The sequence below is a fragment of the Ursus arctos genome, unplaced genomic scaffold (assembly GCF_023065955.2).
Source record: "Ursus arctos isolate Adak ecotype North America unplaced genomic scaffold, UrsArc2.0 scaffold_11, whole genome shotgun sequence".
NCBI classification, from domain to species: domain Eukaryota; kingdom Metazoa; phylum Chordata; class Mammalia; order Carnivora; family Ursidae; genus Ursus; species Ursus arctos.
The window spans coordinates 42412269-42435573 of NW_026622775.1; the positions used below are offsets into that span (position 1 = coordinate 42412269).

The 23305-nt window shown below is 42.0% G+C and overlaps 1 protein-coding gene across 1 annotated transcript in view; it reads right to left on the reverse strand.

The window, feature by feature from the left end:
• The window catches only part of DCHS2 (dachsous cadherin-related 2), a gene marked incomplete at its 5' end in the record, with an annotated part of 237182 nt that overhangs the window by 98306 nt on the left and 115571 nt on the right, over positions 1–23305 (reverse strand). The window contains 2 exons of the mRNA XM_026499070.3: positions 1671–1902; positions 19724–19915. Of these exons, the coding sequence (XP_026354855.3) occupies positions 1671–1902; positions 19724–19915 (424 nt within the window). The remainder of the gene's footprint in view (positions 1–1670; positions 1903–19723; positions 19916–23305) is intronic.

A 23305-nucleotide genomic window follows, 5' to 3' on the forward strand; every position in this document is an offset into this window, starting at 1 on the left:
TATGGTTGTTGCAGAGGGTATCGTGAAGATTCAATAAAGACAAAGTACAGAAAATGTCTATTGTAGTACCTGACATTATCCTTATCACAATAGAAACACATTCTACCCATGCTGAGGTCAGGTGCTTTAAGAAGAAATAAAATGTCAAAGAGATATCCGCACTCCCAGGTTCATAACAGCCAAGCTGTAAAAACAAATGTCCATCAACAGATGAATGGATAAAGAAAATGTGGTATATACTTACAACAGAATAGTATTTGGCCTTAAAACAGAAGAATATCCTGCAAAATGCAACAGAATGGATGAACCTGGAAGATATTATGCTGAGTGAAAGAAGCCAGTAACAGAAGCACAAATACTACATTATTCCACCTACATGAGGTCTCTGAAATAGTCAAAATCATAATATCGAAGAGTGGAATGGTGGTTGCGAGAGGCTAGCTAGGAGGGAGAGATGGGAAGTTGCTAATCAATGAGCACGAAGTTTCAGTTAAGCAAGATGAGTAAATTCTAGAGATTGGCTGTACATTGTACCTGCAGTCAACTGTAATGCACTGTACACTGGAACATTTGTTAAGATGGCAGAGCTCGTCTTAAGTGTTCTTACTACAATAAACTAAAATCAAATTAAATTTTTTTAAAAGAAGGAGAATTGTAAAAGAAAAAAAAGTTTTTTTTTTCCAGCATCATTTTTGGGACCAGAACATCTCCAATATAGGGGCGCCTGGGTGGCACAGCGGTTAAGCGTCTGCCTTCAGCTCAGGGCGTGATCCCGGCTTTATGGGATCGAGCCCCACATCAGGCTCCTCCGCTATGAGCCTGCTTCTTCCTCTCCCACTCCCCCTGCTTATGTTCCCTCTCTCACTGGCTGTCTCTATCTCTGTTGAATAAATAAATAAATAAAATCTTAAAAAAAAAAAAAAGAACATCTCCAATATCTCAAAAGTATTACAATGTAATATTATATACTTGAAATGTAAGATTTTCCTGTAATCAACTATTTCAAACATGACTTTGTTAACAATAAACCAATAAGAAGGGAATGATAACTTCCTAAATTCTGATTATTTCTAAAAGACTCAGTTTGTCCACGGGACTTCTTGGGCAGATATGCAATTACCATATTAGAGAACTAAAAGGAGTTTTAGGTATCATTTTAAAAACAAGGAAGCTAAGACTCAAAGAGACTAGGGAATGCCAGACCAAGCACAAGAAAGGGAACTATTCTGGATGTCCACGCAATGCTCTTTGCACTAGGTTATCTATTAATACTCTGAAATCACGGAAATCACCCTTAGATGGCAAGATCATTGAACGGAGTGAATGAACATTTGCAAAATAAATATTACCGGCCAGCTGTTTCTCATAATTTACTGCCTCTAATCCTCACAAAACCTTGCAACACAGGGATTGATAGCGATAGTGCTACTTTTAAGGTAAAGAGACTGAGACCAATAAGGATGATAAGACCAGTAGGATACAAGGCTCAAACTCAGATCCGGGTCTCATAATCACGAAGCCTTGATCTTTACAGTATACCTTGCTGCCTTCTGGAAGGTGAAGTGGGTCCCGCAACATCCCTGCTAATAAAAAAAATCACTTTTGCCGATTTTCAGGCTGTATAGTGGAAGCTGTTGATTTCAGAGGCAAGCTGTTCCAAGAGCACACACCTGAAGTGGAGTCGATGGTGAAAAGGGATGACAGGTCTCCGGGAATGAGCTCATAAACCACTGTTCCGTATATCCCAGAATCCCTGTCAGTGGCAAGAACGTTGATGATCTCGGTGCCTGGCTGGGTCTGGCCGCTAATGCTCATCACGTAGCTTGATGGATTAAAGACAGGTTCATTATCATTCACGTCCTCCATTTCCACACGGACAAAAGCTTGGGCGCTTAGTCCACCCTGTTGGATAAATGAGAAGTGATTACAAATGGATTTCTCCTGAACACTGAGATGTGTAATAATTGACAAAGATCCTAGAATAGAATTTTAAAACAACAAAAAAGATACACATTCATTTTACTTTTAACCTTGAGGTATGAGTTCATGTGTAATAGCATGGTATCCGTACTTCAGCGTTGATTCCTTTATCTTTTTTTTAAGGTTTTATTTATTTATTTGGCAGAGACCGAGCACAAGCAGGGAGAGCTGCAGGGAGAGGGAGAAACAGGCTCCCCGCTGAGCAGAGAGCCCAACATGAGGCTCAATCCCAGGACCCTGGGATCATGACCTGAGCCGAAGGCAGACACTTAACCGACTGAGCCACCCAGGCACCCTCCCCCAAATACTTTTATTCGTAAGATAATTTTTAACTGCTAAAGAGGAAGGGTAAGGCAATTTTGGAGGAAGATGTAATTTAGAAAAGGTTGTCAGTGAGTCTCACTTAGAAGGCAGAGTAAAGACTGACCTATATGAGGGAGCTAGACTTCAGTAATCTGGAGGAAAAGCATAACAGATAGAGGAAAGAGCAAGTGCAAAGGCCCTGAGGCAGGAGTACAATGTAGATCCCAGGCTTGTTCAGGGAACAGCGAAGAAGCCAATGGGGTGGTGTCAGGATGGCAGGGGCAGGTCATGGAGGGCTCTATGGGCCTCTGAAAGGAGGACCTACTGGAGAGTTTTGAGCAGAGGAGTGGTTTGAATTGACTTAGATTTTAACTGTCACTCTAGCTATACCGTTCAGAATAAACTGGAGGGCGGCAAGGGTGGAAGGAGGGAAACCAGTTGGGAGGCTACTGGAATCATCAAGTCTGGAGTGGATGTGGCAGTGAAGGTACTATCCTAAATATCTGGGGCCAGATTTGTTTTGGAATTCTGAATTATTCAAGTTTTAGAAAGGTAATAAAGGGCATAAAGTAGTACTAGTAGTAAGTGGTAGTAGTGAGAAGTAGATCCCATACTGTTTATTCTGTGTTGCCTCCAACTAGAAATCAAGAGAAGGAGAGAGAACACAATAGAAGAAAACAATCCTCTGCAATTTTTACTTTTCTAAAGCAAAACATGTGTTCCTACTTCAAAGCACCATTTTCCATTTCTGTCTGGTACATTTGGATACTTTCATCTTTGACAAAAATCCTTGGTAAGTCACAAGAGCCTGGGCTTTCTCACTCACTTCTCTCTCTCTTTCTCTCTCTCTTTCTCTCTCTCTCTCTCTCCCTCCCTCCCGCTCTCCCCTACTATTCAGGGATGCACTGAGGAAAGAGGATTCTGGAGAAGAAAGGTTTGGCAGGAGGCAAAGAGAGGCCGGTGGAAGAAGCACACACTTAGAATGAGGGAGGGCAGAAAGAGAACATCATTTGGGATGAGGTTAACAACAAACCTGGAAATGGCTCTCACGCTCTGAGATCCCAAGTACCCAGGACACTGGGGACTAAAAAACAATTGGGAAATACACCTTCAAAAACAGAGTGGTTTTCCATGTTCTGAGTTGAATAGAGCGCCAGGGCCATGTCAGTTAGCAACCAGAACAGGAGAAATGGGGCCTGACCGGGACCGCGGTGAAAACAAGTAAGTGTTGTTTCCCGCACCCCCACCCCTCCCTCGCACCCCCTCCCAAGGCCCACGTGCTTACAAGGCAGCCTGGGACTGTGTCTGCTGCAGCCCTGGAGGGCCTGCGGGTCCGCAGAGGAGGGCAGCAAGAGTGGCTGCAGGCTGATGGTCAACAGACAGAGTCCTGCAGGGCACCGCACAGAGACCCCACTGTTTCTCCAACCTGCCTGCCTTCTCCTTTCTGTTTTCCTTTGACCTTTCCTTTCTTCTTCCTTTTATATTTCTCCTTGGGTTCTAGAAGTTACCTCCGTTTGAGGAGGGGATGAGAAATCAGGTGAGAGAAGTGATGAGAAAGTTGGGAAGACGTGAAGAAGTGAGCGTCACTACACCTTAGGAACTTTAAAAACAAAGATGTTCATTGCCAGGCTGTCCACGAAGACCCTCGAGCCGGCGACGCTGCCCAAAACAAGGGAAGGTCCGATGAACAAAGCGAAGAGCTTGTTCTCATAGGACAGGGGATCCTTCTGCAGGGACATTATTATAGATCTCAGGTTTCCTGTCGTAGGAATTAGTTGTCATCTGCTCAATTCAGCAGTGGGGGTGCCTTTTTCTCATAATAGCCATTTGCGAATGTGTGTTAGGTGTATTTCGTGGTTTTTGTCCGTCAATTGTTCTAATCCCCTTTTTAAGACTTTTATGGTTTCCCTCATTTCTACAGATAAGAAAACCAAACCACAGAGAAACTAAGTGACTTGCCCAAGGTAAATGAGACTGTAAATTGCAGATTTGGAACGGGACCAGAGACTCATCTCTCCCCAAAGCCCCTGGCGACTTCTTTTAAAGTATTCCTATGGCATAAATTCTACCTTTCATGAAAGGATTGTTTAAACACTATGTGAAAGACAATGCCAACCACGGACTCAGCCTTAGAGGAAAAAAGGAAGGCAGAGTCCCTGTTGACAAGGGACTTGCAAACTGTGCGACTGTGCAACAAACACCATACGGTTGGGCTTATGGCACCATGGAACAGTCTGGAGCCAGTGACCTGGGTCTCATGTCTGCCCCGCCTGCATCTGGGACCACAGACTGGAGAAAATCGGATAGTCCCTGAGTCTGGGCTACCTCTTCTGTAACGCAGGCGACCTGCTTGCCTTGCAGGCTTGTTACTGGAAGGGGAGATATAATACGTAGGAAGGCATTTATAATGGTTAATCGCTACCAATTATAAGATTTCACAGACTCCTTTTCCTAAATACTTGGGGTCAGATAGATTTGTCTCAGAATGTTTCAAGATTTAGAAAGGCAATATAATGCATATACCTAGTCGGGTCTGGGGCGGGACTGTGCAAACACTTAATATTCTGCAGCAAAATGTATGAATAGACACATTTAGAAAGAGTTTAAAAAACATGAGTGGCCTCACGTCAGTTCAAATCAGGTGTCTGACCAAATGAGGTCTTAAAACTTTCCATCCTGAATGGATGTTGAATTAGGTCAATTCTAACGGCCACCCCAGGTTTCTGTTTTAATCAACTACAGGACTACGTGTCCTCTCTTATTATTTCTTTTACATTTGGAATCTTACAAAATTGTATTGTATAATTCTCTCTTCATGCATAACTATCATCAATCTCTCTGCTCTCTTCAGTTTATACCAAAATATTTAAGTTATTATTTGTGATTGCTAATGTAATATTGCTATTGATGGAAATAAGAACAACAATAAAACAAAACAAACTTTCCATCTGAGAGCTTTGGGGCTTCAGAACTAGAGATAAAGGATCATGGATCCCCATGATTCAGATGTAGGCACACACTTGGAACACTAAATGGGGAGAAACCTCAGCAGAAGGAATCCTCGAGATGGGTGCGCAGAAACAAATGGGATTTTGGATCGCCAGCTGGTGTGCAGTTCGAAGAGTCTGGAGGAGCCTTCTGGAATTGGGAGATATGGACCCAATGTTCAAGGCCCTAAAGTTTGGCTGCCATTCGGGAATCAAGAAGGACCTGGTATGGTCTCTTCCAATGAGGTTCAAGGGCAGTCTTTGTTGTTAGTGATTCCAACTCGGAAGGCTGGGAAATTATTGGAAATGTCAGTTTGAAGAGTCATAGACAGATATTTGAGGAAACTGGAAGAGTTTAGGATCCAGTCCAGTTTACAGATAGATAACAAAGGCTCAAAGACAATGAACAGAAATAGAATCTGACCACTTAAGCTATAGCCAATCAAATCATTTCCCAGCTTTGCTTCTGCTTCTTCTCTGTAAAAGTCTTCCTGCAGCTCCTGATGGCGAAGTGCTGCTAACCACTTCTAACTTGGTGCTGCCAGATTCAAATCGATCTTTGCTCAAATAAACTCTTTAAAAAAATTTTTTGACGAACAGGTATTTCAGGTGAAAATAATATCCTAGAAAATGTAATAGCATTTAAACAAGTTCTCTGCCAGGCAGTAAGAAGGCTCGGCATACTAGCGTGGCTAGAGGGGAATGGGGGAGTCCAGGGAGAGGTTGGGCAGGGTCTAGAGAAAAGCCCGGAGAGTCTGATTCATGGAATCTGACTAACATGCGAAGTAGGGTAACTTTATTCTGTATGCCAGTGGATTCTATAAGTAAAAAATGGCAGGTACACCCTCCATACTTATTTATTTTACATTTACTATATTAATTGTATGATTTATATTAAAATATCACAAAAATGAAGTTAAAAAGGATAAAATTCAAGGTTCTGTTTTCTTCCCAAATCCTTAAATTAAGGACACTACTGCTGTCCTTAATGAAGGGGCATGATCAAATCTAGGTGTCAGAAAGATATTTGAGGTAACAGTTAAAAGATGTGTCTTGGGGTGCCTGGGTGGCATAGTCAGTTAAGCATCTGAGACTCCTGGTTTTGGCTCAAGTCCTGATCTCAGGGTTCTGGGATTGAGCCCCTTGTCACATTCTGTGCTCAGTGCAGAGTCCGCTTGGGAATCTCCCTCTCCTTCTGCCCCTCCCCTCCCGCTCATGCACACACCCACACTCTCCCTCTCTCTCTCAAAATAAATAAATAATCTTTAAAAAATGTGTCTTAAAAATGAATAAATAAAGGGGTCCCTTAGTCAAAAAGTTGGGCAAATCCTGAAATAACCAAGTCAAATGGGTCTTGTGCCTTGGGACTTCTCCCAGGGCCTTTCCTATGCCCATTTCGGGGGTGGAGGGTGAGTTCTGAGGTGTTCCCCATTCTTATTTGACCACAGAACGCTCTTTGGAAGGAACAGGAGATAAGTATCCCACAGAACACAGTGGGGAGAAAGCTGATCTGAACACATTTTTCTTCATTTCCCTCATAGTGTTCACCTCCCAGCTCTCTGTAACTAATCTTCTGTCCACCTGGTCAAGACCATCCTGATTCTGCAGCTTCTGAGACACGCTGAGTCAGAACCACACAGCTACGGCTGCTCCCAGATTCCTGACCCTCAGAAATTGTTGAGAGTAAATGTTTGTTATTTTAAGCTGCTAAGTTTGGAACAGGTAATACACCTCATAAATTCCAACCATGAATATTTCTTAACTTTGTTTTATTCTTTCTCTATCAACAAATCGTGGTTTGTTTTGACATAATTTTAATCACTTAATTATTTAAATCATAGTAAGAGAGAAAAGTCTGTCACTATAATTTTAAAGATGAAGTGATTAGGGGCATCTAGGTGGCTCAGTCGGTTAAGCATCTGACTCTTAGTTTGGCTCAGGTCCTGATCTCATGGGTCCTGGGATGGAGCCCCACATGGGGCTCTGCGCTCACTGGGGAGTCTGTTTGAGGTTCTCTCTTTGTCTCCCTCTGCCTTTCCCGCTCATGCTCTCTCTAAAATAAATAAATATATCTTTGAAGATTAAGTGATTAAAACTAAAATGCGAATGGGAATCCCCTCAGAAGGGAAGTGGGTGGGGGGATAGGTGAAACAGGTGATGGTGATGAGGGAGGGCACTTGTGATGAGCACTGGGTGTTGTAGAGAATTGTTGGATCACTATATTGTACCCCTGAAACTAATATTACACTGTATGTTAACTAACTGGAATTTAAATAAAAACCTTTAAAAAATTGAGCTACCCTATGACCCAGCCATTGCACTACTGGGTGTTTACCCCAAAGATACAGACGTAGTGAAGAGAAGGGCCATATGCACCCCAATGTTCATCGCAGCATTGTCCACAATAGCTAAATCGTGGAAGGAGCCGAGATGCCCTTCAACAGATGACTGGATTAAGAAGTTTTGGTCCATATATACAATGGAATATTACTCAGCTATCAGAAAGAACGAGTTCTCAACATTTGCTACAACATGGACGGCACTGGAGGAGATAATGCTAAGTGAAATAAGTCAAGCAGAGAAAGACAACTATCATATGATTTCTCTCATCTATGGAACATAAGAACTAGGATGATCAGTAGGGGAAGAAAGGGATAAAGAAAGGGGGGTAATCAGAAGGGGGAATGAAACATGAGAGACTGTGGACTATGAGAAACAAACTGAGGGCCTCAGAGGGGAGGGGGGTGGGGGAATGGGCTAGCCTGGTGATGGGTAGTAAGGAGGGCACGTATTGCATGGTGCACTGGGTGTTATACGCAACTAATGAATCATCGAACTTTACATCGGAAACCAGGGATGTACTGTATGGTGACTAACATAACATAATAAAAAAATCATTAAAATAAATAAATAAATAAATAAATAAAAAATTATAGTCAGAGACTCAACCAAGCTACCTGAATTCCAATCTCATCAAGGCATGCTTGAAAGTTGGGAGTATTTTGGGAAAGGACCAAGCTTGAAAGCATACGGTGTTGGAGGCTGGTTGTCTAAGGCAATCAGCAGGTATGAAAAACTTTCTGCCATTATTTCTCTTTCTACTTCGGCCATCGTCTACTATCCAGTGTCTCTATTCTTGCCTTCTAGAGCTCTTGAACCGTAGAATGTCAATATCTGCTCTTCATATCTCTGACTTCTTGTGGGCTGCGGTTTTCTTTGTCCATGCATTTTGTCCTAGAATTCATAATTCAGTGAGCAAAGGTGAAGGGAAATGAGGGTCCGAATTGTTAAGGAAAACAAAACAGTAAGCTGTGGTGTCTCTAAAGTCAAGAGAAGCAGCATCCAAAGAGTCATTAAAAGTCACTGACAATGAAAACTCATTTATTTATTGAATAAAATGAACACAAAGAAAGAAGGCCAGGATGTGGCACACAGAAATCGTGTTCATAAAAGTGCTTGTATTAGAGAGGCTGGATGGGAAGAACGGGTCAAAGACAGACTGCAAAGTGAGGGAAGGAGAGACAATTATTTTAAGCAGATTTGCTGTCAAAGAAAAGGAAAAAATGGTTTTCTAAAAAGGCACATGAAATTTTAAAAAAAGAGGTTTTTTTTAAAGATAAAAACTGTTACTATGTTTTGTACGCTTATGGGAGACATTCAATAGAATTTCAGGTATTGGTGATGCAGGAAACAGAAAATACTTAACAAAAGTGGTGCCCTTAGGAAAGCTGCAATGGGTGGGACCCCAAACATTAGAGAGATTTGCTTTTGATGCAAATAGAAATCTTTAACAAGTTAATAGGAAAGAAAGCAAAGAATGTGAGCTGATAGTAGGCAGGAAGGTCAGGACTTCTCCCTCAAGCAGTTTTGTGGACAAAAGGCAGAGTTGGGTTTAGACAGTGCTGGGTTTTTCTCTGGAGAGTTCTATGGAGTGAGGGAACTAAAGGCATTTTGCAACTGAATGACTTTAATGACTAGAGATCTTAACCTAGGAGGAGAATTACTGGCTAGAAGGGAGAGGCTACAGGAAGTGAGACAGAAAGATAAGAATGCTTATCAGAGGGGGCGCCTGGGTGGCTCAGTCAGTTAAGTGTCTGCCTCTCAGGGTCCTGGGGTAGTGCCCAGTGTCACTCAGCAGGGAGTCTGCTTTTCCCTCTCCCTCTGCTTCTCCCCTTCCCCCCTGCTTATGCGCTCTCTCTCTCTCAAATGAATAAATAAAATCTTTAAAAAAAAAAATGAATGTTTATCAGAGTACAGCAGGCTTGCGATCAAGGTATCAGAGGCGGTGCAATTACGGGTGATGATCCTTGGAAGTGAGAAAGTCCAGGAAGTGAGAGGCTCAGGGTTGGATGGCTCAATAAACACAGTGGTAGAGAGGAAGACTGGAGAGGCTCAGGGTTGGATGGGTCAATAAACACGGTGGTAGAGAGGAAGACTGTAAGGTGTAGAGGTCCTAACTGACAAGGAGGCTTAGAACATGGCAGCAGCAAGAAAGCATGTCCATGGTATAGTCTGACAAGATAAACTTCAAAAGCGAATTGGTTTTCAACAGAGAAAGGGGAAGAAATGATTCGGATGGGGCAATGGGCAATTAATTAGGCAGGCACCCACCTCAACAGCTCCCTCCCGGTTTCTGATGAGCGGAATATGGGCTTCTCTGTGAAAGGCTGGAGAGGAATCGGTATCCCCGGGGGCAGGAATTCTAATCAGGGCAAGACTATAAAGGAGCAGTCAGAGACCAGGTTGAGTTTATGAGGCAGTTTGCTAAGTGATGGCCCCTGAGTTCCAGAGGGAATGCCAGAAGCGTTTGGGAGAGCAGAGAGGGTGGCAGGAGACTGTCTCAAATCAAAGGACGAACAGAGAGGGACAGGGATGAGCATAGGGAGAACAGTGGATGGCTGGGAGGCTGAAACTTCTAGTGATAAGAACGAGGTAGAGTGGTATTTGAGACATGTAGGGATTAATCCTGGTAGTATATTTTAAAAAATGGTAGGCAGTCGGTTTGAGATACAGTTCAGACAATCTAGCTAGAAAACAGGAGCAACTGGGCAGCAGCTTATCCCTGAAACCAGGGTGAGTGGGGTGGTCATCAGTAAAATATAAGATAGGAAAAAAGAAACCGAATATCGGAAAGTGAGATAACATAATCCAGTAAAATTAAAATGGGTGCGCTCTACGTTTCAGTGATGCAGGATGAGTAAGCTCTGGAGTCCAATGTACAGCGTGGTGATTATGGGTAATTCTACTGTACTGTATACAGGAAATTGGCCGAGAGTGGATCTTCAGTGTTCTCACCACTTACTATGAGAGGTGATGGATATGCTAATTATCTTGACTGTGGTAATCCCTTCAGAGTGTGCACATCTATCAAAACCTGACTTTGGGGCACCTGGGTGGACCAGTGCATTGAGCATCCGTCCAACTCTTGTTTTCAACTCACACTGTGATCTCAGGGTACTGAGATCCAGCCCCGCATCAGGCTCCCAGCTCAGGGGGGAGTCTACTCAGGATTATCTCTCTCCTCCCTCTGACCCTCCCCCCGCACTCTCTCTCTCACATAAATTATAAATCTTTTTTAAATAAAACATGATATTGTACACCTGGATGAATATAATTTTAATTTATCAATTATACTTCAGTAAAGCTGGGGGAATATGGGTATGTGCTTTTACTCAGCAAGTTTGCTTCTAGAGATCTATCTGCATTACACGTAACTGCAGCACAACTTCCATAGCCAAGTTTTATCATGAATATATATAACGGTGAAGGGCTAACTCAATTTACTTTCTATATCGCTAGTCTGACACAATTCTCCCCTAAGCCTGGAGTGGCGAGATAAAGTTGGAATAGCTTATCTCAGACACATATTTCAGCTCCCAAATTCAGATGTCACAAAAAATAGAGATAGAATGTTAATAATACATACCAAAAAGAGAGATTCATTTGGCAAAAATAAATGGGGAAAGAGAACAAGGAATTAGAGATAAGCACGGAATAATTTAATTATAGCACTATATTGTGAAAAACTACTTGCTCTCCAATGTAATCCAATTATTTGTTTCCATTATGCAATTTTACAGCATTCTCGTGGCTTCTATCTATGAGATTCACAGCAGCAGCAGTAGCAGCAAACAGATGATTTCAGAATACCAGTAGAATAGAAGAAGTGATTATGCTAAAAAATATATTGACAGTCAACACAAGGATAAATAGAACAGCAGCAAAGCAGCCCAGAACATGTAGGTATTTTACAAGAAAAAGTTTTCTATCGACAGATAACAGTCTCTTAGTGACCACCAGCAAATGGGTTCCTAGCAGTTTTCTTCCAAAGAGCTTTCAGGATATGTATTAGAAAGAGAAATTATCAGAGGAAAGACCACAGATTATGAAGGTAATTATGTAAAGTTAAAGGTCTTCTGTCAAGGTGCAGTTCATGGTTTTAAATAAATTCATTATGGCCTAGAATCCAACATCTTGAACCTAAAATACCTTGTCTGAATTCATTTATTCTTCAAATCCAAGCTAGATGGTTATCTTCATTGTTGCCAGCCTTTTTGATTAGGGACATATGTGGCGAGTAGATGTTACACAGAATAATTATGACAGATGCAGGCTTTGCCCTGTAGAAATGCACAGCTCATCACAGAAAAAATGCATAAAGATCATGCAGGCGACAGAATAAATACTTCACGCTGGATAATACATGTAGACACACATACGCCCTTATGTTGCTTGCTCTTGTACGTTCTGAGGCAAACAGGAAAGTTGGAGGCAATTTTAAGTCCAAACAAAGTGCTTTAGTAGTAAACTGTTAAATGCTTATGATTGGGAGGTAGGAGGACAAATTTTCTGGTTTGTCTTTAAAAATGCATCACGAGAACTGCCCCCGTGAGGATCCACTTCTAGGCAGGCTGCACAAGCAGCTCCCTCCTTGGGTCTGCCTGTGTGGCTTCAGACCCACATGATGGACGAGAAGGAGAGAAGGCCACTAAGATGGAGAAGAAAACATCCAAGAGCTGGGGGAGGAGGAGACCGTGAAGCTCTGAGAGCCCACCTCCAGACACGAGTTGCTGAAAACCCTCAGATTGTAGGAACACACATCCCCCACCTTCACCAACGTTGAATGTGTTTTTCTCTGATCATCCTGAGAAAGATGACTTGACCATATTCACCACACAGATGTTTGGGTCCTTCATTTGGCAACCAAGGCTGGAGACCAAGTCAAATCAATAAGTCAGAGTGGGTATCAGATGGTAGCCTGGAAGACACAGTCAATTCTTTTTGGTGTTTTCCATGAGGGTACAAGGGATCACATCTATCACTATGACAGGCATGACTTTAACCTGGACACATTGACGTGGAGCAAGCTGTCCTGTGAGGCACAGGGCCCACACCCAAATTGGGCTGCCAAATTTCTGTCACTCCATGGGGGAGCACAATCATCTATGAAAGCTATTGGAAACAGTCAACAAAGGTGGACAAACACACCCTACATTCCGATACGCCCTGCTAAAGTCTGAGGAAGGAAAAGAAGGCAAACGGGTATGGACCTAGATTATCCCTTGGGGAACAGAGCTCACTTTTAGATCTAGCATTTTGATAGAATCATCAGACATTGCTTTTTGGGGGGTGTCTGTAGTAAGGAAGAAGAACAGAGCCTGGAAGTTGGCTTCTCTGATGACTCATACTTCTGTAACACCACAAAGAGCCTCTGGTTTGCAGGATGGCTAAAGGGACTGGGTCAGAGAAGAAAAAAGGTAGGCAAGGCCATCACCATCATCATAATAGAGCCTGAAAGTGATAATAAGCAGGGATGTGGGGAAGCCAGCACCCAGGAGTCCCTGCATGTGGTCAGAAAGGTGATCACAGAGGGTGGGGCAATGATTAGCATTGAACAATTGATCTCCACCCCAGGAGGCAGGAAGCAGGCAGCCGGTTCCGCTGAAGCCAGTAGCCCTCTGCCAGAACCAAGTCCCTACCCCAATGCCATGCTGACCAAGAAGCATGAGCTGCTCTGTTGTTTAGGGGGGCACGTCTGAAACAAGGGACTGCCCGTTTATCCTGAATGATTTGTACTACTTCGATCCCCACAGGATGGGAAAATGGAAGACTTGAGCACAGACGGATTCACAAGCTCAAGATCATCCAAAGCAGATAAACTTGGAAGAGGACAGAGATGAGGCAGAAGGTGCAGAGCGAGAGATGAAGATGAGGAGGAGGAGGAGGCCCAGAGGAAAGTGGGGAGGAAGAGCAAGAGGAAGAGCACTCACTGGCGGCACCTGACAGAACACGTGTGGCCCATCGGCCCAGGACCTCGCGGTGGTGAGTGACGCCGGCATGGGACCATATGGGTCCTGACGCAAAGACAGCAAAGTGCTGAAAGTAGCCCAGGCCGTGACAGAAACTGTCTTTGATGATTTCAGATGCCACGCAGGGACAAAAGCTGAACTGAATACTGAATTCTCTCAGTATCACTGGGTGCTATTTCCAATACACTGAGTAAAACAAGGTAGCTGCAAAGATTTTCTTTTCCTGAGCCCGAAGTATCCCAAGAGCTCTGGTGAGCCCTTTGCCTTCTCCAAGAGGGGACGCAGCACCAGGGCAGTGAGTTAGCCACGTCTTCTATTTTCTATGTACTGATGCTTTGACCTCAGGCCTTGCCGATCCTGGAAGATTGTCCAGGATCCAGTGGGCAAGCTTTTCAAATGCAAACCAACCAATCTAGAGCCCAAACCCCAACCACATCCTTTCCTGTGCTTTCACCCCTCTAGGCAGCTATTCACCTGCCCCAATCACCCCAGGGTCAAGTGCCAGGACAGCTAGAGACAGCCTCTATGCCCCAGTACTTGTTGAAAGTACTCAAACTAGCCAATCCTAAGCCTGCCTCATCTGCGTTTCCCATTTCTTCCCTTGAAAACCACTATAAAGGCCCTTGCCCACAGTTTCCCCCCTCTCTCTCTCTGACTCCTCACCCACCCCAGTGCTTCCCATTGTGCACATACCCACCCCTACACTGTGGTGTGGCATATGCTACCCTCCCCGCCCCAACCCCGTCTTGAATCTGTGAGTATAACCAACTGCCTTTTTCAATGGCAGCCATCTCCTGGCCCATCGCTAAATAACAATGACACCAATATTAAACCACTCAGGGTACGGAGCAGCTCCAGTCTGTGCCAGGGCCTGGTTTAAGATGAAATCACCCGAATGATAGGGTGAGATGTTGAGTATGAAGTACCCACAGGGAGGCTGCTTCTGTTCAAACAAAACTGAAACATGTTGTACCTTGTTGGAGGGTTTTCCTTCTACAGCACGAGGAGTTTTTAAAGAGAAGAATGTTATAACGCACACACATTGTCCTAGTCCATTCTGGCTGCTCTAAGTACCACAGACTGGGTAGCTTAGGAACAGCACGGATTTATTTCTCACACTTCTGGAGGCCAAAAGTCCAAGATCAGGTGGCAGCAGAGCCAAGTTCTGGAGAAGGCTGGGCCCTGCCAGTTTCTCCTGGTGTCCTCAACTGGCAAAAGAGGCTAAGGGATTACGTGGCGCCTTTTTTGTAAGAACACTAATCCCATTCACAAGGGCTACACCCTCATGACATAATCACCTTCCAAAGGCCCCACCTCCTACTATCATCACTCTGGGTATTAGATTTTCAATATATGAATGGGGGGGGCATAAACATTCAGACCGTAGCGTCATCAACCTGGAGATCATCTCTTCTTTGATTTCTAAAAATTAGCGAAAAGCTGCCTACAGTCTGTTTGTAAACACTTTTTTGGTTATCTTTAAAATAAAATATCTTTTGGCTGGGAAGTAAAGTACGTCCCTTCTGTTCCGTCTGTCAGAGCCTGGAGAGACGGCGTGGTTTAAGATGCACTTGAACGTTGCAGCAGAGTCTGGTGAGCTGAGAGGCAGGGGAAGCATTCTTCATCACTGTGGTGAGTAGGTTCGATATGAAAACAGACAAAAGCAAGGAGGTTTAAATTAAATATATGGGTTGATTTTTTTATTCCACTGCCAATAATCCTAATTAATTGCACTGTTTTTGGGGAATAAAAAATTTCCGGCATTAAACGATCTTACTTCTATTAAGATAATTTCTATATACACTTTTATGAGAGCATCTGAAAGGAACTAATTAGAAACAGATGTTCAACTACTGAAGAATTGGACTTAAACGGGTTATTCACTTCTAGGATGGGCTTTTATAACTGTCTCAAAATCTATTAAGAATAAATTTCTGCAGGGCACCTGGGTGGCTCAGTTGGTTAAGGGTCTGACTCTTGATTTCGGCTCAGTTCATGATCTCAAGGTCATGGAATCAAGCCACGCTTTGGGCTCCATGCTGAGCGTGGAGCCTGCTTAAGATTCTTTCTCTCTCTCCCTCTGCCACTCCTGGCGGTTTGCTCCTGCATATGTGCACACACACACACACACACACACACTCTCTCTCTCGCTCTCAAAAAAAAAAGAATATATTTCTGAAGTCTTGCATTAATATTTGTGTGTGCATATATTGAGTTTTAAATAATCATGTAGATTTGAATTGATCTAAATTCCTCTGTTTATTCCTATTTTTGTCTCCTACATCTTTTCTTACAAAGAAGCAAGAATTCCTAAACCACATAGTCAGGGATTGATAAAATCTAATCAAACCATGCTAGTTTTATCGAATATAAATGACTTCATTTTCTTGGTAGTTTCTACATGTTTACTTGTAGTATATATATTTAGATTTATTTTTTCCAACAACTCATGTCTTAAGTAGGTAGATCTGCTTATTACTTTGAAAAGAGAAAGATTAGACCAGAGAGGTGTTAGCAGTACCCAACAAAGGAGTACTAAGCAGATAAAAAAGAAACAAGGAAAGTCTCCAAAGTAGCCTAAATGAAAAAATAAAAATGCAGAATAGTGTGTAGATAGTAGGTAATCTTTGCTGTAATGGAATGAAAATTGAACGAGTTGTTTCTGAAATGTACTTAAAAATGTGAATGGAATAGCCATGAATAGCCAAGGCAATCTTGAAAATGAAGGACAAAGCTAAAAGAATATACAATATCATGACCTATTATGGAGCTTAAACAATTAAGAGAGTATGGTGCTAGTACAGTGGTAGACAAATAGGTCAAAAATAGGGTGTCCAGAAATAAATACATATATTCATAATTACATGATTTATGACAAAGGTGATACTCCGGTGCAATGATGAAAGAACGGTCATCTCAGTATCCATATTAGAAAAATAAATAAATAACAAGCCTTCCTCCCACTAGACTGAAAAAATGATGAGTATGAAAGGTTAAACAAAGAAAGTTTTCAGAAGAAAATGTAAGGTAACACCTCATGTCTCTAAGGTAAGCAGTTACTTCTAAAAAGGACAGCAAATACTTCTAAATTTGCTGTAAAGGTAAGCAAATTAATAAACTAAGTTTTATTAGAATTAACAACTTCTGTTCCTCAAAAGACACCGTTAAGGGAGTAAAAAGGCAAGCCACAGAATGGAAGAAGATACACACAGTAAGTAGATACAACAAAGGACTTGAATGCCAAAAATATAAGAATCCATACAAATCAACAGGAAAGGAACCCAATAATACAATAGAAAATGGGTAAAGAATTGAACAGATACTTCACAGAACCAGTTCTATAAACAGCCAATAAACGTATGAAACAGTGCTCAATTCGTTAGCCATCGAGGAAATGCACGGTAAAGACCCAAGGTGATACACCACTGACTCGGTACCGGTACCAGAATTGCTATAATTAAAAAGACATTAAATATCAATTGCTGGGAGGATGTGGAGCAAATGAAATTCTCATATCCTATTGGTGGGAGTATAAATTGGTACAACCATTTGAAAAGTTGTTTGGCTTTCTTAAGAACTAGCAGCTCTACTCCTAAATATATACTCAATAGAAATGCTTGGGGCCCTGGGGGGGCTCAGTCAGTTAAGTATCTGACTCTTGATTTTAGCTCAGGTCACAATCTCAGGGTCATGGAATCAAGCCCTACGTTGGGCTTCACACTCAGCAGGGAGTCTGCTTGAGATTCTCTTTCTCTCCCCATCTACACCCCCACCCCAGCCCCTTCCCTGCTCTTACTCTCTAAATAAATAAATACATACAATCTTAAAAAAAAAAAAGAAATGCTTGTATTTTTTCACCAAATTACATGTATGAGAATGTTAATAGAAGCACTACTTATAATAGCCTGAAATATATGCCATCAATTATAGAATTGATAAAAAATTATCACAAATTCCCATAAAAGAATACCCACCATTTGCATCGACATTGATGGAACTAGAGGGGATTGTGCTAAGTGAAATCAGTCAAGCAGAGAAAGACAATTACCATACGGTTTCACCCATATGTGGAACTTAAGCCATAGCACAGAGGACCATAGGGGAAGGGAGGGAAATCGAACGGGGAGAAATCAGAGAGGGAGATGAACCATGAGAGACTATGGACCCCAGGAAACAAACTGAGGGTTTCAGAGGGGAGGGGGTGGGGGGATGCGGTAACAGAGTGATGGGTATTAAGGAGGGCACATGTGGTCATGAGCACTGGGTGTTATACGTAACTAATGAATCATTGAACACTACATCAAAAACTGATGATGTACTATACACTGGCTAACTGAACATAATAATAAAAAAATTCCCATAAAAAAATACTACGAACCAGTGAGAATGAACGAACTATTGCTATACACAACAGTATGGATGATTCTTAGAAATAATGTTTGGCAAAAGAAAAAATAAAAACACATAGTGTACAAATCTATTCCCTGAAAGTTTAAAAACAGGCAAATGATGTTTGTTGTTAGAAGTTAATAGTGATGGGGGAGCCTGAGTGTCTAGGTTAAAGGTCCGCCTTTGGCTCAGGTCATCATCCAAAGGTCCTGGGATCAAGACCCAGCATCAGACTCCCTGCTCAGCGGGGAGTCTGCTTCTCCCTCTCCCTCTGCCCCTCCCCCGGCTCATGCACTCTCTCACGCTCTCTCTCTCTCAAATAAATAAATAAAATCTTAAATTAAAAAAAAAGTCAATAGTGATTAATCTGAAAGGCAGGGGCAAGGGATAAGCAAGAGACCAAGAGAGGGGCTTCCAGGGTTCTGGTAATGTCTCTTCATCTGCTTCCATGCATGTGTTAATTTTGCAAAAATCCACTAAAGTGTACTATGATTTGTGCACCATTATGCATGCATTTGATATGTCAATTTAAAAGTTAACCAAAAAGGGGCGCCTGGGTGGCACAGCAGTTGGGCGTCTGCCTTCGGCTCAGGGCGTGATCCCGGCGTTCTGGGATCGAGCCCCACATCAGGCTCTTCTGCTATGAGCCTGCTTCTTCCTCTCCCACTCCCCCTGCTTGTGTTCCCTCTCTCGCTGGCTGTCTCTATCTCTGTCGAATAAATAAATAAAATCTTTAAAAAAAAAATAAAATAAAAAAAAAAATAAATAAAAGTTAACCAAAAAAAAAAGACATAAAAGTCAAATTGAAGGTGCCCCTACTGACTTAAGATGAGTCAGTATGAACATCAGAGAGAATAATGTCAGCAATGTATGAAATACATCAAATATATAAAAATCCAGGAATTTATAATCACACTAGAAAAAAATCATCCACGCCCTTTGGAGACAGTAAATGCACCAACTTGTTATTCTAAAAACGGATAAACTAGAACTAATCAAGCACTATCCTGCCTCTCCTCTAGGAATTGTATTTCAGGATAGTCAAATAGCTGATAAGAGAACATTCTTCGTTGAAGAATTCCAGGTAATAAATGCAAAAGGAATAACAGAACCCAGCAGTCCCTGCATTGCACCCCGTAATGGAATAATGGCGTGCGTCTGGCGATACACCGAGAAGGACACAGCACCACCTAAACGAACCCAGAACTAAACCGGCTTCCGGCTCAGAACGCCAGTTCATAGGAAATATGATAAAAGAGGACATTCAATGAATCCCAAGGATGTAATCAGCTACATTCAGAAGGTGGAACATTTACAGGGCAAATAATGTAATTTCTTCCAAAAACAAATACCATCAGAGAAAAGGTAAGGGACGGGAGCTGACTGTATGGACTGAAACCAAAGGGATATTACAATCATATCAATTTTGAATTCATTTGGATCTTAATTCAAATAAGTCACCTTTTAAAAGACATTTTTAGATAATCCAGAAAATTTTAAATGGACTGCATATTAGATATTATTAAAGAATTATTGTTAATTTATTGTCATGTTTTTAAAAAAGTAATTATCTGTTATAGATATTATTGAACTATTTATGGATGAAATGATATAGAATAATGTCTGGTATTTGCAAAGGAAAGAGGTAGTGATTTATGAAACAAGATTGGCTAATTGGTAATCAGTGATACTCTCTGATACGCACACAGTGGTTCACTGTGGAGTATGCTTGAGATTTCATGCATGACCACTTACCCCATCCTTAGCTTTCACCAGGAGGTCATAGGTTGCTGGATCCCTTTCCCTATCAATATCTTGAGAAACACAGATTCGCCCATCATGTGGGTGGATCTGGAACGCTGGGGACGCGTCATAGCTTTGGAATCCATCATAAAGAGAATACTCCACAAAGCCATAGAGTCCTGCATCCGCATCAGAAGCTTTAACCTACAAGACAAGAGGTTGGTCGGTAAGGAAATGGAAATGTTAGCATTACTTTTCAGTTGGTCATGAATTACTACCATGATTGGTACAACAGAGTTACCCCTACGCCATCCATTCACAAAGTATAGGCTTTGGTTTTAACTCTCTCCTTTTACCTTCGTTGACAGCTCACCCTCACTTTCCTCCTCCTCGTCTGAGTTCTCCTTCTCAGTCTCCTTTGCCTGTTCCTACACTTTCATGTGATCTTCAAAGTTTGAGTTCCCTGAGGCTCAGCCCTCAGCCCTTTGTCTTCTTACTCCTCTCACTATGCCTAAGTGATCCCATCCAACTTCAAGGCTCTAAAAACATCCCCATGCTAACAGTTTGACAACATATCTGTGGATTCCCTCCCATTCCCAAGCTTCTCAAGCGATGGGCTCAACACTCCGCCTCCACCCTTCAGAGCAGCAAGGGAGGGCAGAAAAATTGAGGCAGTAAGTGGCATGATTACTAATAACCCAATCCAGCTGACAGAATTCACCCTGGAGTAGGAGATTTGAGTTTCTGAGCCAGGTTTCCCAGCAAGAATAATGCCCCCATCAGGACCCTGCACAGTCATGCTCACTGACCACGACACAGAGGCACCTTGCCCAGTGGGTGCCTGGGAATGCAATCTAGCCCACTCTGCTTGCCCAACACTGACATGGAGCTGTAAGTGCCTAGAGGTAAGGACACTCTTTGACCATAAATACCATTTATGTTAGCAGTGGTCCTGGGCCTGGTAGAAAAGATGAACTAATTGGAATTATGAAGGCACTTAATTTATTTATACTAACTGTGGGAATACACAGTGAGAAATACAACAGTCTATGTTGAACTCAAAACATTTTGAGCTCCTAGGCTTGGTATAGCTCTCTTGATTTGTAACCCAATTAATAGTAACAGCAAACATCTATATAGCACTTAAATAAAAGAAGCAGTTTAAGGGACTATTAATCAAAAAAAAAAAAAAGGATTTTGGGCAGTCTGGCACAGTGGTTCTAAGTCAGGGTCAAGTCTGCCCCCACCAGGACATTTGGCAATGTCACAACTGGAGAGAGGGTGCTGCGGCATCTGGGGGTGGAAGCCAGAGTTGCTACTCATCGTCCTACAACACACGGGACAAACCCCACAACACATCATGATCTGGCCCGAAATGTCAACAGCGGCTAGGCTGAGAGCCACTGCATCAGACGAAACTCAACAAGGGCCCTATTACTTCCCTCTTAAATTGCCTTTATTTGTCTGCAACTGATGACACAGTCTCGTCCATTTCTCTTCACTCCCATGTATCTCATATTCTCTGGCAATATTATTTATTCTGTGCGACCAGCTAGCATGTTTGTGAGTTATTCTTCTCATCAGATGGGCTGAACCAGGAAATCCACAAACTTCCCGACTACAAAGAACTAAATTCCAAGTACATTTGGTCTATTCCATTCTGGCAGCTGTTAATGATTTAGTAGCCTCGAGTTCCCAAAGACACCAAATATATTTTCTAAAAACATATGGTATTCTCAATAATTTTGGCTTGATTGGAAGATAAATACAATGAGCTTTAAATTCTAAAACTCATTCTCAGCCTTGAATGGCACATATTAACAAGTAATTTGGCTTATATAAAATAACTTTCCTTATTTCCACTTTCGAGAACTTTTTCTCATCTGGACTTTTGGCAGGCAAAACAGAAAAAGTCAAAAGTGGGATAAGAGTACTGATCTCAATTTATGTCAGCAGCTCAGATTTTGAGCTTCACAATCATAAAATAAGAATGTATTCCTCCCTGTTTTTTACTCAACACCCTAAAAATACTGACCTAGTATTCTAGAACAATACATTTTTCCTACTAGTATTTGGTTTTGAACACCAATAATTAATTTGGCATCTTTATGAGGTCTGTATTTTCCAGTATCCATTGACTTAAAATTTAGGCAATTTAAATAATAGAAAATGGGGAAAGCTTTGCCGATCTTGAAGAGGAAATCTGATTAGTAAGTAAGCTCACTGGGCCTTTTCTTCAGAGATAGCTGCTTAAATCAAAGAGAGAAACATCTGGTCAGAGTCTATTATCACTATCTTATGGTGCTAATTTTGGGATCCAGAGGGGATCTCAAGAGGATTTATTCCTGAATCTACTCAAAAAGCCATGTTCCAGCACTCTCGGTGTTGTTCCTATGTTCCTCGTCTTACCCTCAATCTACCTGCTTTATTTTTTTTTATTTTTATTTTTTTAAAGATTTTGTTTATTTATTTAACACAGATAGAGACAGCCAGCGAGAGAGGGAACACAAGCAGGGGGAGTGGGAGAGGAAGAAGCAGGCTCATAGCGGAGGAGCCTGATGTGGGGCTCGATCCCACAACGCTGGGATCATGCCCTGAGCCGAAGGCAGACGCCTAACTGCTGTGCTACCCAGGCGCCCCATCAATCTACCTGCTTTAGACTGAGATGACTCTGGCGATTTTTACTCAAACTTACTTTGAGTCAGAGTTGTCCTCCGTTAATCCGATCTCTCACAAATTTAATACAGACGTTATAAAAATGCAAAATGTTAATGTGATATTCAGATTCCTCCGATTCCCTTATTAGCTTTCCGAAACAAAAAACAAACAAGCAACAAAAAAATTCACTGCCTCCCTATATTAACATCTGGGGAGACAAAATGAGAACGCTGGCTCTTGAATACATGCTGTTTGCATGTTCTATAAATGGAATGGACCTATCTGCACTTCATTCACCAGCATAGACTCCTCTATTTGGGAGGGTCTCTATTTATTTATTTATTTGTTTGTTTATTTATTTATTTATTTATATTATGTTGAGTTAGCCAGCATATAGTATACCCAGTGCTCATCACAACATGTGCCCTCCTTAATACCTGTCACCCTGTTACCCCATCCCCCCACATCCCTCCCCTCCAGCAACCCTGTTTGCTTCCCAGAGTCCAGAGTCTCTCATGGTTTGTCTCTCTCTCTGATTTCTTCCCATTCAGTTTTCCGAGGAGTGTCTTCTTTTTAACAACTGGGCAGCTCTGCTGGAGGTTACCTGCTCAGCCATTCACACTGGTACCCCAAAACCTAAAAGTTAATCCCAGTCACAGGGCAACACATTGTGAGCACCATTGTCCTTTACCTACTCCTGGGAAATCATATCACTGAATTCAGTGACATTTCTAAAAAAGCCTCAAAGCCCAATCAAAAAAATGAGCAATCAAACAAGAAAGTCCTAGAAAAAATGGTTGCAAAAAAAAATGGCTTGTTTAGATGAAATTTGAAATGAAATTACCCATTTTAATTTTTTTCTTTTTGTAATTTCCAAATTTCTACCATAAGCATATGACAGTTTGTTTGAAGAAACCAAACTATTGACACAACACA